The 14,394-nt window shown below is 53.1% G+C and overlaps 1 protein-coding gene across 3 annotated transcripts in view; it reads left to right on the plus strand.

Annotated features, from left to right (window-relative positions):
* Window positions 1-9,107: 9,107 nt before the first annotated feature.
* LOC125155845 (cytochrome P450 4F3-like) overlaps window positions 9,108-14,394 on the plus strand; it is a 98,154-nt gene continuing 92,867 nt past the window's right edge. Inside the window, exons 1-3 of one of the 3 annotated variants that reach the window (XM_047841605.1) lie at window positions 9,108-9,243; window positions 9,671-9,887; window positions 14,201-14,345. In XM_047841605.1, the coding sequence (XP_047697561.1) occupies window positions 9,690-9,887; window positions 14,201-14,345 (343 nt within the window). In that variant the 5' untranslated portion in view covers window positions 9,108-9,243; window positions 9,671-9,689. The remainder of the gene's footprint in view (window positions 9,244-9,670; window positions 9,888-14,200; window positions 14,346-14,394) is intronic. The other 2 variants (XM_047841621.1, XM_047841613.1) reach the window with 2 other exon arrangements.

Genomic DNA, 14,394 nt, shown 5'->3' on the forward strand with positions numbered 1-14,394 from the left:
CATGACGAATAATAAATGAGCAAATAAGTAAATTCATACAGGGCCTTGGAGGATTTTTACTTCTATTGTGACAGAAATGGGGAGCCATGGGAGGGTTCTGAGCAGAGCGACAGATTTGTCATTTGGTCTTTTTTTTTTTATTTAAAAAAAATGTTTTTAACGTTTTATTTATTTTTGAGACAGAGACAGAGCATGAACGGGGGAGGGGCAGAGAGAGAGGGAGACACAGAATCGGAAGCAGGCTCCAGGCTCTGAGCCATCAGCCCAGAGCCCGAGGCGGGGCTCGAACTCACGGACTGCGAGATCGTGACCTGAGCTGAAGTCGGATGCTCAACCGACTGAGCCACCCAGGCGCCCCAGTCACTTGGTCTTTATAGTATTCTTTTAGCTGCTGTGTGGGAAGGCAAGGGTGGGACTAGGGAGACCAGATGGGGTGACTACATTGGCCCATGTGGGAGAGAAGTGATAAGTGCTATGGAAAAATTGAGCTGGGTCAGTGCGTGTTATTTCTGTGGGTGTTCAGTAATGCTAGTGGGGCAGGGGGAGAGGTTGTAAGATGGTCAGTGAAGCCCTCACCAAGAAGGGGTCATTTCAACAAAGACTTTAGGTAGGAGAGGGCAGGAGCCATGTGGATATTTTGGGGAAGAGTTTTTGAGGCGGAGAGAACGTATAGTGCAAAGGTCCTGAGGTAGGAACAAGCTTGGGGTGTTTAGGGGGCATTGAAGAGACTAGTGTGGCTGGAGGAGGAACACGGAAGGGAATGAGGTCAGGGAGGGGATAGGAGCAGGTCCCACAGGGCCTTGGGGTCCACTGACTTTTTCTATGACAGAGATAGGGAGGCATGGAGGGCTCTGGACAGAGGAGGGACAAGATTTGTTATTATAGTCTTTGGCTGCCATGTTGAATAGAGACTGTGTGAGGCAAGGATGGGACTAGGGAGATCAGATGGGGTGACCAGATTTGTCCAGGTGAGAGATGACAGTGTCTCCAAGCAAGCTGTGGGCTGTAGAGTGAAGACAGGTGCTTGGATTCTGATTGGGACCGACTGCTTTACGAAGTTAGTGCTGGCAGATTTGCTAATACCTTGAACGAAGGATTCAGGAGAAAGGGAGGCCCCCAGATGTGGGTCTGAACACCTGGGAAGACAGACGTGCCACCTCGAGATGGAGAATGCTTAACAGAGTAAGGTTTTTCTGCGGGGGGGGGGGGGGGGGGCGGGGTGTGAGGGCTGAGATCAGCATGTCAGTTGGGGCCAGGAGGAGTTGGAGATGTCAAGTGGGCAGTCGGATAGGCTGGTCTTGAACTCGGGAGGGAGTTCTGGGCTGGTGATACATACATCTGGGAAACCTCAGCACTTAGATGGTGTTTCAAAAGCCCCAAGACTGGTGAGATCCCCCTCTGTGTGTGTGCGTGTGCTCATGGAGGGGAGACCAACCCCCCAGGGGTCTCCAGAGTTGATATAACAATAATGACATTTAAAGTTGAGTGCTTCCTCCGTGCCCTTCCCAAATATTGACACTTAATTCTCAGGGGGTACTATTAACTGTCTCGTTTAATGGAAGTGGAAACGGACTTCCCCAGAGTGAGATGGTTCACCCAAGGTCCCACGACCATGTCCTCATGTCGTGGCCTCAACGGGGTGGCTTACCCCTGAGGCTTCTCGTGCGGGTCTGGGTCCCTAGCCTCGCTTTGCCTATAAGGGGGGTGGCGGCAGGCGTGGGTGGAGCGGGGTGGGGCTGGGGGTCGTGGAGATGAGTCGAAGCTGGGCGGTGGGATGCTGGAGGCGACGTGTGTCCTGGGGTGCCCCCGGGTGGCGAGTGCTGGGATTGTCGGCCAGAATCCCCAGTTGGAGGCCACTCTCCTCCGGCAAAAAAAGCTTGCTCTTGGGAGACGACCTATGTGGGTTTAAAACCCGGCTGTACCCCTTTCCTAGCGGTGGCCTTGGGCACCTGACTGCTCCTTTCTGGCACCTCGGTTCTCCTTTGCCGTGTGGATTTTTCATCATGCTTTTCATGCATATTGACTTCCCGCTAAGGTCGATGGTGGTGACTGAATGAGGGAGGGAGGAGGGGAGGCATGGGGCCCGTAGGTCTCCGGGACCTGCTGCATCAGAGCGATTCTCCAAACACGCCCAGGCCCGGCCGGTCACTGGTCGCTGTCTCCTTCCTCTCCTGAGTGTGTCGGAGGCTCCCTCTGCTGGACGGCTCGGGGACAACAAACTTTAAGGCGTCTCGTCTCCTCCGTTAGTTCAGAGTGTGTATGAGCGTGTGTGCACGAGCGTGTGTGCACGCGTGCTTGTGCGTGGGACGTGTATGTTTGGATATGTGCATATGTGTGCACGTAGGTGTGTGGATGTGTGCACGCGAGTGTGTGTACGCGTGCAAGCGTGGGTGCGTTGTATGTGTGAGATTGTGTGCGTGCATGCACGTGTGCGTTTGAGAACACGTGTGTGTGTGTGTGTGTGTGTGTGTGTGACTGTGTGGGGGAGTATTGGGAAGAGAGGAGGGAGAACCCCACTCACCAGTTACATTGTCCACATCAGGCAACTTTCCAAACCCCCCTGGGTTCAGCTGTTGCAGCCGGCAGAACATTCTGGAGAAATAATGCCCTTGGCAGTGGCCCTGAGTAACGACTGGTGGGTGCCTGTTCTCGCCATCTCCCCGAGGTCCCCGGAGGGACTGAATCCCAGGTGCCCCGAGTGGGAACTTCCTCGATAAAGCCCCCTTTCCTGGCTGCCCTCATCTCACTCTGCCTCACTGCCCTACTGGCAGTTAAATTCTTGCCTCAGAATACAGCTTTTGTGCTGGAATCCTCACATTAGAGTCCACAGGTCGCTCCTCCAATCCCCACGAGTCTATTATTATGCCGTTCTTACCAAGATGGAACCTGAGGCTCAGAGAGGGCAAGTCACTTGCCTAAGGTCACACAGCTGGAGAATGGCAAAAGTGGGCTTTGACCATGGCCACCTGACCCTGGCACTTGCTGTCCCCTGAGAACTTCCTGCTTGATAAGGACTAAGGGAATGAAGTGGGGGACTGGGTGGTATTCACAACCAGTAAGGTCCCTGATATGTGTCCCAGAGACACCCAAGGCTCCTGGCTGATGGTCATGCCCTTGATCTGTCATGAAATAAGAGGAATAACAGCAAACACATACTTGGTACTTGTGAGTCAGGCAGTGTTGTAAGTAGTTTATTCATTTATCACCTCTCTCTCCAAGTATTACATTGGCTTGAGGTAAAAAAAAAAAATGCAGTTGTAGAAACTTAATTATGCTTTTGTTTATGCAAACATAGAAATTTAAAAAGGAAATTCTTCCACTGCGGCTTCCACTCCCTACCCCCAGACCAGCAGTTTGGCGTGAATTTTTTTGTTTTTAGTATGAAAAAAATTGCAAATGTGAACATTTTCCAATGTACATACATTTTTGTACACATAACCATTTTAAAAATGTCTTCTTTAAAAAAATATTTATTGAGAGACAGAGAGAGAACGATCAGTGGAGGGGCAGAGAGAGAGGGAGAGAGAGAATCGTAAGCACTCTCTGCACTGTCAATGCACAACCCGATGCGGGGTTTGAACTCACGAACTGTGAGATCATGACCTGAGCCGAAATCAAGAGGCGGATGCTTAACCGACTGAACCACCCAGGTGCCCCAAATCCACCATTCTATTTTCTTTATTTACTAAAAAAAGTGTTTTTTTTTTAACCATTTATTTTTGAGAGAGAGACAGAGTAAGAGAGAGGGAGACACAGAATCCGAAGCTCTGGGCTCTGAGCTGTCAGCACACAGCCCGACACAGGGCTTGAACTCCTGGACTGTGAGATCACGACCTGAGCCAAAGTTGATGCTTAACTGACTGAATCGCCCAGGCGACCCTTGGGCTTCCTCTTAACATGGCAGCTGAATCCTGGAGGGTGTATTCCAAGGCAGCTGGCAGTCTTCTCACGACCTAGACTCGTAAGTCCCCAGAGTCACTGAGGACAGCTCAGGTTCAAGGTGAAGGGAATTCTTTATCTCTGTCAGTCGGTGTTCTCCAGAGAAACAGGATAGCATCCGTCTGTCTATTGAGAGAGATTTATCTTAAGGCATTGGCTCGTGAGACTAGGGGGCTGGCGAGCGTGAAGTCTGTGGGGCGGTGGCTGAAAACTCGGGTAGGGATCGGTGCTGCAGCTCAAGGAAGAATTTCTTTTCTCAATTTTTGCTCCTGAGGCCTTGCGGCTGACTGCACAAAGCCCATTTGCATTGGAGTGCTGTAACTGACTCCTTGAAGTCAGCTGATCGTAGGTATTAACTCTATCTACGAAACACCTTCACAGGAACACCTAGTAAATGTTTAGGTAAATAGCTGGGTACGGGGGCCTAGTGTAGCAGACACGAAAAATTGATCATCGCAGCCTCTCAAGGAAGGGGTAGCACAGCCTTTGCTGACATCTGTGATCTGTGATCTACCACGTGGGGAGGAGAGGGGGCAAAGGGTCTCTCTTTGTGGGGGGGAGGGAGAGAGAGAGGGCACAAATGAGCGAGGGGCAGAGAGAGAGAATCCTAGGAGGGGCAGAGAGAGAGAGAAAGAGAAAGGGAGAGAGAAACAGAGAGAGAGAGAGAGAGAGAGAGACGGAGCTCAGCGGAAGCGAGGCTCGTGCTCACCTGATGTGGGACTCGAACTCATGAACCGTGAAATCTGACCTGAGCCCAAGATGCTTAACGACGGAGCCACCCAGACGCCCAGCAAATGTCTCTTTTTATGACATTACACTGCTCCAGGGTCCCTTCTCCAAGTCTCTCTTCTGTGGCTTGGGGTGTTGGTGGTGGCTAGGCTAGTTTTTGTGAGCAATCATCACCCAATAATCAGAGAGGGAGACAGAGAGAGAAGGAAGTGGGGAGAGGAGGAGGAGGGAGGAGGGAGGGGAGAGGTGGAGGCGGAAGGGAGAGGGGGAGGAGGGAGAAGAGAGAGCAGGGGGGAGGAGGGGGAGGATATCAGTGCATTCAATGCCCACGACAATACCCTCGCGGTTGTTCCTGGCTGGTGTGTGCTCTCTGAGCTTTTCCTGAGTTTTCCTCTAAGGCTTTCTGCCTCCCAGGCCACTTCTGCCGCCTGGACTGGGAATCGGGCTGCTCTGCCAGCTGGTCCTGCCCTCAGCACGGCTTCAGAACCCTGTGGGTTTCAAGTTCTCAATTACATGGAGTAAAACCTCAACGCCGCCGGCTTCTGGGCTCATTTCCCCAACCATCGCGGGGCTCCAGCTGAGCTGCTCCTTGCTGCCGCCACCACCCCATCGCAGGAGCCCCTCCAGCCCTGAGTGTCTCTGCACGTCCGAGGATGGGAGCAAGAATGGGCATGTGTAAGGAAGACAAGTGTGTGCCCCACCCTGTGCTGGGCCTTTGCAGCTCTGGCACAGCTTCAGGGAGTGGTTCTCATGCACGGACTGCGCCTCCCCACCATCCAGGTTTCTGCTCAAAGGTCACCTCCACAGGGCAGCCCTCCCTGATTGCCGCGTCTGAATAGCCCCCTTGGTCACTTGCTAGCATGTCTCACTCTGTTAATTTCCTTCATTGCCACCACCATCTGACTTGGTCTTGTTTCCCGTTGGCTTCCCCCGTCAGACATGAGCATCATGACCCAGAGACCCCATCTGTCTTGTTCATCCCAGGTCCTGGGTCCTAGCACTGTGCCTGGTACAGAGTAAATGCCCAAGTACAGTTTGTGGTTCAAGAATGAACTGCCTGGGAGGTATAAGCCCACCTCTCTGTTTTAGCAAGGAGGGCATGAGGCTCAGAGAAGACAAGTGACTTGCTCCAGGTCACACAGCCAGTGAGGAGCAGGGCTGGGATCTGAACTCTGTTGGGCTGAATCCAAAACCTGTTCCTTCCCAAAGGCCAAGGGAATGAAAAGAGAGACTCTAGCCACCAAGCAGCCTCCATGCTTGCTGTAGAGAGACCCCAGGCTGACTCCTGGGAGAGGTGTCTTCATGGTGTCACAAAAGAAAAACCGCTCATCTCTTTTGTGCACCAACTATGTGCCCCCCGCTGCACCAAATCCTTTTAGTATTTTGGTGATAACAGTTATAGCAGCTCAGGGAGGGAGAAATTATTTGAGACAAGTAGCAAGTTAGAAGGGTAAAGACTCCAATTCCACTTTCTCCAATTCCACTGTGATGTGTGGAATCTTCTGGAACTTTTTCGCTGCACATGCAAACATGCGTGCACACACACACACACACACACTCATAATTTTATATGTAGACAGGGACATTACTCACATATCACTCAGAGTTGTACTTTCTCCTATCCTCTCGGCCTGTTTCTGATAGAATGCTTGCAGTGCTCTGTGAGGTTTTATCAAGCCCATTTTACAGATGTGAAGACTGAGGCTCAGAGGGGTGACGGGCCGCACCTGAGCCTGGCGACTCACAGTGACTGCCAGCGCTGGTCAGACACACACTTGTCCACTGCCTGACTCTGGGTGTGGGTGGAAGGACCAGCCAGCCTCTGCCTTTCTGTGTGTGGCTCCCCTCCCTCCAACGCTGGCTGGGGGCCATTCCATAAGCCAGGCTTGTGTCATTTGGCAGCTGAGACATTCCTTGTTGGATGAGAAACCGCTGGGGACACTCCAACCACCTCTGACTCAGAGCAGAAAGTCCCACTTGAGGCTTCCTGCCTCCCACACTGGGTCTCTTGATTCCTTTCTGCTTCCTGTCACCCGATCCAGGATGTGAGGAGTCCTGGATGGATGGACCCTGTCCTTTCACGACCACAGAGGCCTGTTGGGCTTTGAGTCCTTGGATGCAGTGGAGCAGTCTTCAATACCTGCTTCTGGACTGAATATCGGAACAAATTTTGCCACCTTGGCTGGCTCCTTGAAGGGCGTGTCGACTGCAATCACAGTGTGGGTGTCGATGGAATAAAGCCATACTCACTTGTGCCCACTGCTGGGCATATTACACCATGACTGTGGGGCCCTTTCAACAACACTTCCCACTCCCTCTCTTCATTCAGGACCCGCTCAAAGGTCACCTCCCCCTGGAAGCCCTCATGTCACAATCACTGTCTGATACATTCTTGATCATTTGTTCAGTCGAACAAGATATGAACTGTCTCCCTACTAGATATGAACCCTTTGACAGCAGGGATGACGTCTGCCCTGCTCGCTGCTGCATCCCTAGCATCTAGAATAGTGCCTGGCACACAGTAGGTGCTCAATAGACACACAGTAAGCAAGGAGATTTTCCTCCTTGCTTGACGAATGAAAAAACCGAGGGACAGACTGGCTAAGTTTCCTAGGAGGTACATTGCTGAGCCTGACTTGGGTCTCTTACAGCAGTGCGTCTCAAACTTTGACGTGCACGGGGTGAAAACATGAATTCTGATTCAGCTGGTATCCCCATGATCTATTGCTGTATAACAAACAGTCCCCCAAACTTGGTGGCTTAAAGCAAGGACCACTTCATCTTTTCTTGTGACGCTGCATGGTGACCGGGCTCAGCCAGCTGGTTCCGCACTGTCGTCTGGGCCTGAGCTCATCTGGAGGCCCACCTGGGCTGGAATGTCCAAATGGCTCCTTCCTGTAGCTGGCAGTTGTTGCTAGCAGTTTGCTGGGAAATCAGCTGGGGCTGTCGATCGGAGGTGCCTAAGAGTGGGGTCCTTCCATGTGGATTGGGCTTCCTTGCAGCATGGCAGCCTGGTTCTGAGGGGATGCATTCTAAGAGCAAACGTCAGTGTGGGCTGCTGGCCCTGTTTCTGGCCCATAACTGGCAGGGCCCAGCCTCTCCCACACGCTACTTGTTAAGTAGTCCCAGGCCAGGCGAGATTCAAGGAGACGGGACCTAAATCCCTCCCCTTACTGGGGACGATAGCAAAGCAATTACAGCCATGTCATTGTGGGTCTGGGTTCGAGCCTGAGATCCTGCAGGGGTCCAAGATGCTGCTGGTAATGCCAATACTGAGGGTCTAAGGACTTACATTCTGACTGGTCAGTTCTTAGAGCTCATGGCTACGAAAGTCCCTTTCTTCCCTGAGTAGTTAATGAGCACCTACTGTGTGCCAGGATTCACCTTCCCCTGTGCTGTCACATTGAATTACTTTGCTGTGTGGATCGAGGGAATTTCTCTGGACCTTTATTTCCTCCTCTATCCTCCTGCTTCTCCCCAGACCTATGTGGCCCTGGCCCTGGCCCTCCTCTGGATGGAATGTTAGCAAGTAGATCCATGGATCCAGTGCAGCAGAGGAGGAGGGAACTCTAGGACGGCCACCAGCAGCTGGACCAGGTAGGGCTGGAAGGAATGTGTGGGTCAGGGACAGGAAATGCACATCCTGTCATTGCAGGAGGAATGTCCCTTCTAATCCTCTTGCTCAGCAGGCCCATCCTTCAAACTCACCCTCACCTTGGGATTTGACATGGGGAGACCTGGTTAGGTTGGGGTGGGGGGGATTCCTCACTCCAGAATCAGGACAGGATCTGAGCAAGAGGAGTCCTCTCTCAGGCCCTCATCTGACATCCCATTTTCCAGATGGCAAGACTGAGCCCAGAGAGGGCCGGAAAGGGACAGAACTGAGTGCAGGGTCTCCCAGCTCTGTCTGGGCCCCCTGCAGACTTATCCCCTCACCTCCAGGTGCCTTCTTCCCACTGGGCCTTTTACCCCCTGAGTGTGATGCAGGTAACCCCCAGCCAGAAAAGCTTCTTTGTTCCTGCCCCCAGCGGTTTTGTGTCAGCCCAGGCCCTAGGCTGCTTGGAGGCAGGACTTGAACTCCTGCCAGGCTGTGCAGCCCGGAGGCCCAAGGCTTCCTGATTCTGCGCTGGGAAATGGTGCATGCCTCTGACCTGCCTTGTACGTGGAGAGGAGCCCCAGAGATGTTTTGGGACTAGGCTTGGCCGGACTGTGACCCCATGGCACCTGAACTCTCACGTTCAAGCTTTTCCTTGCTTCACCCTGCTGGCCTTGAAAGAACAGGGGTGGCTGTTAGCTTGCCCATCCCTGCAACTCCCCACCCATGTGGGAGGTGCTGAGTTCTGAAGATCCACACCCACACCATGTGACCCTGGACTTGTTCCTCTCTGTGTCCAGCTGGCTCGGTCTTCAGGTCTTGGGCAGCTGCCACGTGGGGAGGAGGCAGACTGGTGTGCCAGCATTGGCTGACCCAGCCAAGCCCAGCCTCCCCTGGTTAGGAGGTCAGGGGCCAGGAACAAAGACATGCCAGGAGGAGGACAGAGGAGCTTGAGTGGAATAAGTCCATCCAGACAAAAGGTGACAGGCTGGGGTTGTCAAAGCTGAATGTTCTGGTCTGGGGTGGGGAGGTGCACTGCCCCAGGCAGAAGTGGCTCCTGGGATCCAGCTGGCTGGGTGGTGATGATTTCCTTGTAACTGGAGCTCCTGGCAACCTCCCACCAATTCTGTTTGGGTATTTCTTCATCAGTCTCCCTCCCTCCCTTCTCTCTCTCTCTCTCTCTCTCTCTCTCTCTCTCTCCTTCTTTTCCCTCCTCCATCCCAATATCTCCCACTCACTCTGCCTCTCCTCTGGAATTCCCTAGATTCTCTTCCCTTCTCTGAGCCACTGTTTGCCCAGTCCTTAACACCCACCATCCCTGCCCCTCCCCGTCCCTGTCCCTCCCAATCTGGGCCCTATCCCTCTGTGAGCTGTGCTGCTCACCTTCCGCCCTTGTCTTCATCTCAGGACAATCTCTGCCTCCAGGATGCAGCAGCTGAGCCTGTCCTGGCTGGGACTCGGGCAGGTGGCAGCCTCCCCATGGCTGCTCCTGCTGCTGATGGGGGTCTCCTGGCTCTTGGCTCGCGTCCTGGCCTGGAGCTACAGCTTTTATGACACCTGCTGCCGCCTCCGGTGTTTCCCACAGCCCCCGAAGCAGAGCTGGTTTTGGGGTCACCTGGGACTGGTGAGTGTGGGTGACAGGACAGGCCTGGGGCATCGGGGTGGATGCATTTTCCCAGGGGTGGGGAACGGGGACCTGGGGTGGGGCTGGGGTCTGGGACAGCAGAGAAGGGCTGCAAAGAGCCAAGTTCCCCGGTGTCCCCACAATCCTGCCAGGGGCCACCGTGCAGGGTCCGCTCCCTGCCTGGCCCATGTTTGCTGGCCTCAGGCAAACACATCGCCTCTCTGGGCTTTGGCTTCCCCACAGGAATCAGTTGTGGCCTCTGCTCCCCTCTCCTGCCATGGGGTGCTGCTGGGCTGGAGGAGAGGGGTGGGCTGTGCGCCCTTTTCTTCTGCCTCCTTTTTGTGATCTTGCCTTTCACTCCCAAGATACATCAACGGGCCCCATTGCCCAACTGGGATAAAAGTTGACCACTTCCCCTTTCAGAAGGAATCACCCTGGCCTTGACCTTTGTGACCAAACCTATTTCATTCAGTGCCTGCATTTCGGCAGCCCGTCTTCACCCACTCCTGCCTGGTTGCCACCCCTGTCATGTTTCCAGGACATGACCATGACCTCATCACCCCCCGGAAGCAATCTGGTCCTGCTGACCACCGCAGCTGCCCAGAACTTGCTTGTCTTCTGGGTTCTCGCACACCACCCAGCCCTGGTCTCCACTTGGCTCTTCCTCACCCCACCTTTCCATGCAGGGAGGCTTCAGGGTCCTAACCGACCCGCCCTCTTCTCTGGCTCCCCAGGCCATTGCCTCACCTGGGGGGGCTCTGACTCCCAAAGGGGCCATCAACTCCCACCACAAATGAATTATAAGCTTCCAGCTCTCCAGCCCCAGTCTCCCCTGTGGTCCTTTCTGTCTTTAACCCCAGAGAGGTTTTTCTGAAATTTCACTTCTGTTAACACCACTACTCAGCTGAAAACCATTCTGTAAGACTGATCATCATTCTAGAGAGAGACCACGTGTTGCCTGGCCAGGCTCTGCTGCCCTCCTGGCCCCGTGCACACCCTGGACCCTCCAAGCTCCTGCTTTCTCTCCTCCACGAGCCAAACCCTTCCTACCTCAGGCCCTTTGCTTGTGCTGCTCCTTTGCCTGGAAGGGCTTCCCTTCCTGCAGCCACTGGGTCGATCCCTCCTTTTCTGGTTGCATTTTCAGCTCAGGTGTAATTTCTACGAACCTCCCTTGACTTCCCCCCCTAGACCTTGACCTCTGACTTGGTCCTGCTCACACTCAGTTAATTGTCCAGTTATCTGTTTATTATCTCTCTTTTTCTCTCTCTCACTGGACAGTGGCACTGGGGATAGATTGATATCTATAATGCCCGGCTCAGGAGCTGGCATACAGTTGGCACTTAATAACTGTTTGATAATGTCATGGTGGAGGCCTTGTTCTAGGTTTGGATGAACTTACCATCACCTCCCTTGGCCATCCAATGCCAAAGGGACAGGGGCCAGCTCCACCCCGGCCACCCCACAAACCAGCTCATTACACAACAGGATGTCCTAAGCGTGTCCTGAATGTTACCTGATATTCTGGGTGTTGGCAATTTCTCAGCAAGTTATGGAGGTAGCAGGAATGTTATAAAATTACAGTTCCTACACCTCCTATGAGGGCTTGGCCATGGAGGCTGGTCTTGGTCACTCTTCCCTCCTCCAGTCCCTCTTGCTGTGTGACCTCAGCTGAGTCACTCTCCCTCTCTGGGACAATCTCCTCAAATGCCTCAGGGTTCTTAAGGAGCAGGAAACAGTCACAAAAGTGAAAATGACTTGTATTCACCTGTCTGGATCACCTGGAAGTATTTGTCAGGCCAGGATGGGGCTTCCCATGGGATTGGAGAAGATGCGTCACTGGGAGGCAAGCCCCCCTCCTTCTCCTTTAAGGGGACACGGCCTGGGTTTCTTCATTTGTAAAAGGCACGGCTGATGGGGGAGTCCATAGGTTCAGGGGATAGGTTCATAGATAGTCAATAGGTTCATAGGTAGAGGTAGATAGACAGATAGACAGACAGACAGACAGACAGGATACACCATGCAAGCTGGGGGTCAGAAGAGGACTTGGTGGGAGCTGCCCTCCTGACTGATGGGCAGAGCTCACACCTGTGTCCTAGGGTCTGTCAGAGCTGGAAGGTCTGCATACCTTCACCATCTGGGGAGCGGGGGGGTCGTGTGGACTGGCCAGGACATGACAGGACATGGGAACGAGCCCCAGTACAAAACGTGAGGCCACCCTGCTGTTCCCGTGGGCACCTCCCTGAGATTGGAACGACTCCCAGGAGAAGAAAGATCTGACTTCTCAAGCCAAGGTCGGCCTCTCTGGGGGCAGGGAGCATGTCTTCTTCCTGTGTCCTGGGAGGAACCCTTGGGACATGAAGAGTCTTGCAGGATCCCTCTGCCCCCAAGGGAAGGAGCAGGAAGAAACAGAGATCCCCTCCATCTATGCAGAGTCTGGACACACTGACCACTGCAGAGGTTGCAGGGGAACTTGCCGTGGCTCCTTCTGTGGAGGTGATGGCCCCTGTCTTGCTTGTAGGTCCACCTCACAGAGCAGGGCTTGAGGGTCTTAATTCAGCTGGTGGCTGCCTACTCGCAGGGTTTATGATCTGCTTGGGCTCCCATCATTTCTTGCCACTGTGGCATTGCCTGCTCTGTCATCATGCCACAGGTACCCATCTGGAATATGTGGCCATGGGCACTGTGGCAGCATCTGAGGGCCACATACCCCTCCCTGCCAGGCTCTGTGAGGTCCCTGTGGATTCCAAGGTCCTTTCTGCTCTTGTGCGACCTTGGTCATTGCTTTCTTCTGGACACTGCTTCAGGAGTGTCCTTGGGGAGGCTCAGTCCCAGGTAATGTCTTGGGGGAACCCCAATCTTGGGCATGTAGAGCTAGAGACACCCTCAATCCTGTGTGGTAAGAGTGGGTCTGACGGAGAGACAGGGGTAAGGGGAACTCAGAGGGGAAGCAAGGCATCTGCTGTTTGGGTAGGCTGGAAGGCTTCTTAGAGAAGGAGTTGTTGGAAGGGGGTCTGGTCTGATGGGTAGGAATTTTTTAAGAAAAGAAGAGAAAGTATATACTGTGGAGAGGAATAGCCCACTCAAAGGCCTGGAGGGGACAGAGCAAACACCTGTTTTTTAAAGTTTATTTATTTATTTTGAGAGAGAGAGAGAGAGAGAACATGCATGAGTGGGGGAGGGGCAGAGGGAGAGAGTGGGAGAGAGAATCCCAAGCAGGCTCCACACTGTCAGTGCAGCTCTTGAACTCACAAACTGTGAGATCATGACCCATGCCAAAATCAAGAGTCAGATGCTTAACCACCTGAGCCACCCCACTGCCTTGCGAGCACCAGGGTTTTGAGCAACCATGAGTTGAGTGCATAAAGAGCAATGCTGGTGAGAGGCAGGGAGAAGGTGGAGGGGACAGCAGAGCCAGTGGGGCTGCAGACTGTGTAGGGGCAGGGGGTTTATTCTGAGGGTTCTGGGGAGCCATGGAGGGTGTGCAGGTTAGGAGACACAGACAAGGGGAGTGAGAGAGATGGAGAGGGAAATAGAGGTGAAGAAAGAGAGAGATACAGAGAAAAAGTGAGGGAGTCAGAGAGGACATACAGAGAATGTAAAAGAAACATACACAAACACATATCATCTATCATCTACCCATCCATCTCTCATCTCTTTCCTTTCCCTCTTCATCCATCCACTCATGCATGCATGCATGCATGCATCCATACGTCTGTCCATCCATCCACCCGTTCTCCAAGCGTCCATCCACCCATCCGTCTGTCCATGCATGCATGCATCCATCTATCCATCCATCCATGCATGCATCCATCCATCGGTCTTTCTTTCCATCCATCCATCCATGCATCCATCTATCTGTCTGTCTGTCCATCTGTCCATGCATCCATACAACCATCTTTGCATTTATCTGTCATCCCTCTTCTCTCTGTCTCTCTCACTCTTTCTTTCTCTCTCTATATATATCTATCTCTCTATCATCTATCTCTATCTATCTCTCTATCTCTATCTATCTATCTATCTATCTATCATCTATCTCTCATCATCAAGTAGCTCTCCATCATCTAGCTATTATCATCTGGATGTCTATCACCTACCTAAAGAAACAGATGAAGATTGTGAGAGTGAAGGGAGAGGGAGAGGCACATAGATAGACACACAAAAAGAGACAAACAGACCAACAAAGGGAAGCTGACTTAGTGAGATGTAGAGGTGTAGACTAATAATGCAGGCAGAAGGGGGGATGCAGTGGGAAGTTGTAAGCTTCTGGGGCTGCTGCCTGACCTGGCCTTCCTCCTCCACCCTGCCACCCCCAGGTAAAGAGCAATGAAGAAGGCTTGAGGTTCATGGAGAGTCTGAGCCACAGCTTCCGTGATGTTAACCTGTGGTGGATGGGGCCCTTCTACCCACTTCTGCGGTTGGTCCACCCCAAGTTCGTTGCCCCCTTGATCCAGGCCCCAGGTATCTCTCCCAGGAGCACCCGACCCAGCCACTCCCTTGTCCCTGTTCC

Source organism: Prionailurus viverrinus, chromosome A2, assembly GCF_022837055.1.
Source record: "Prionailurus viverrinus isolate Anna chromosome A2, UM_Priviv_1.0, whole genome shotgun sequence".
NCBI lineage: Eukaryota > Metazoa > Chordata > Mammalia > Carnivora > Felidae > Prionailurus > Prionailurus viverrinus.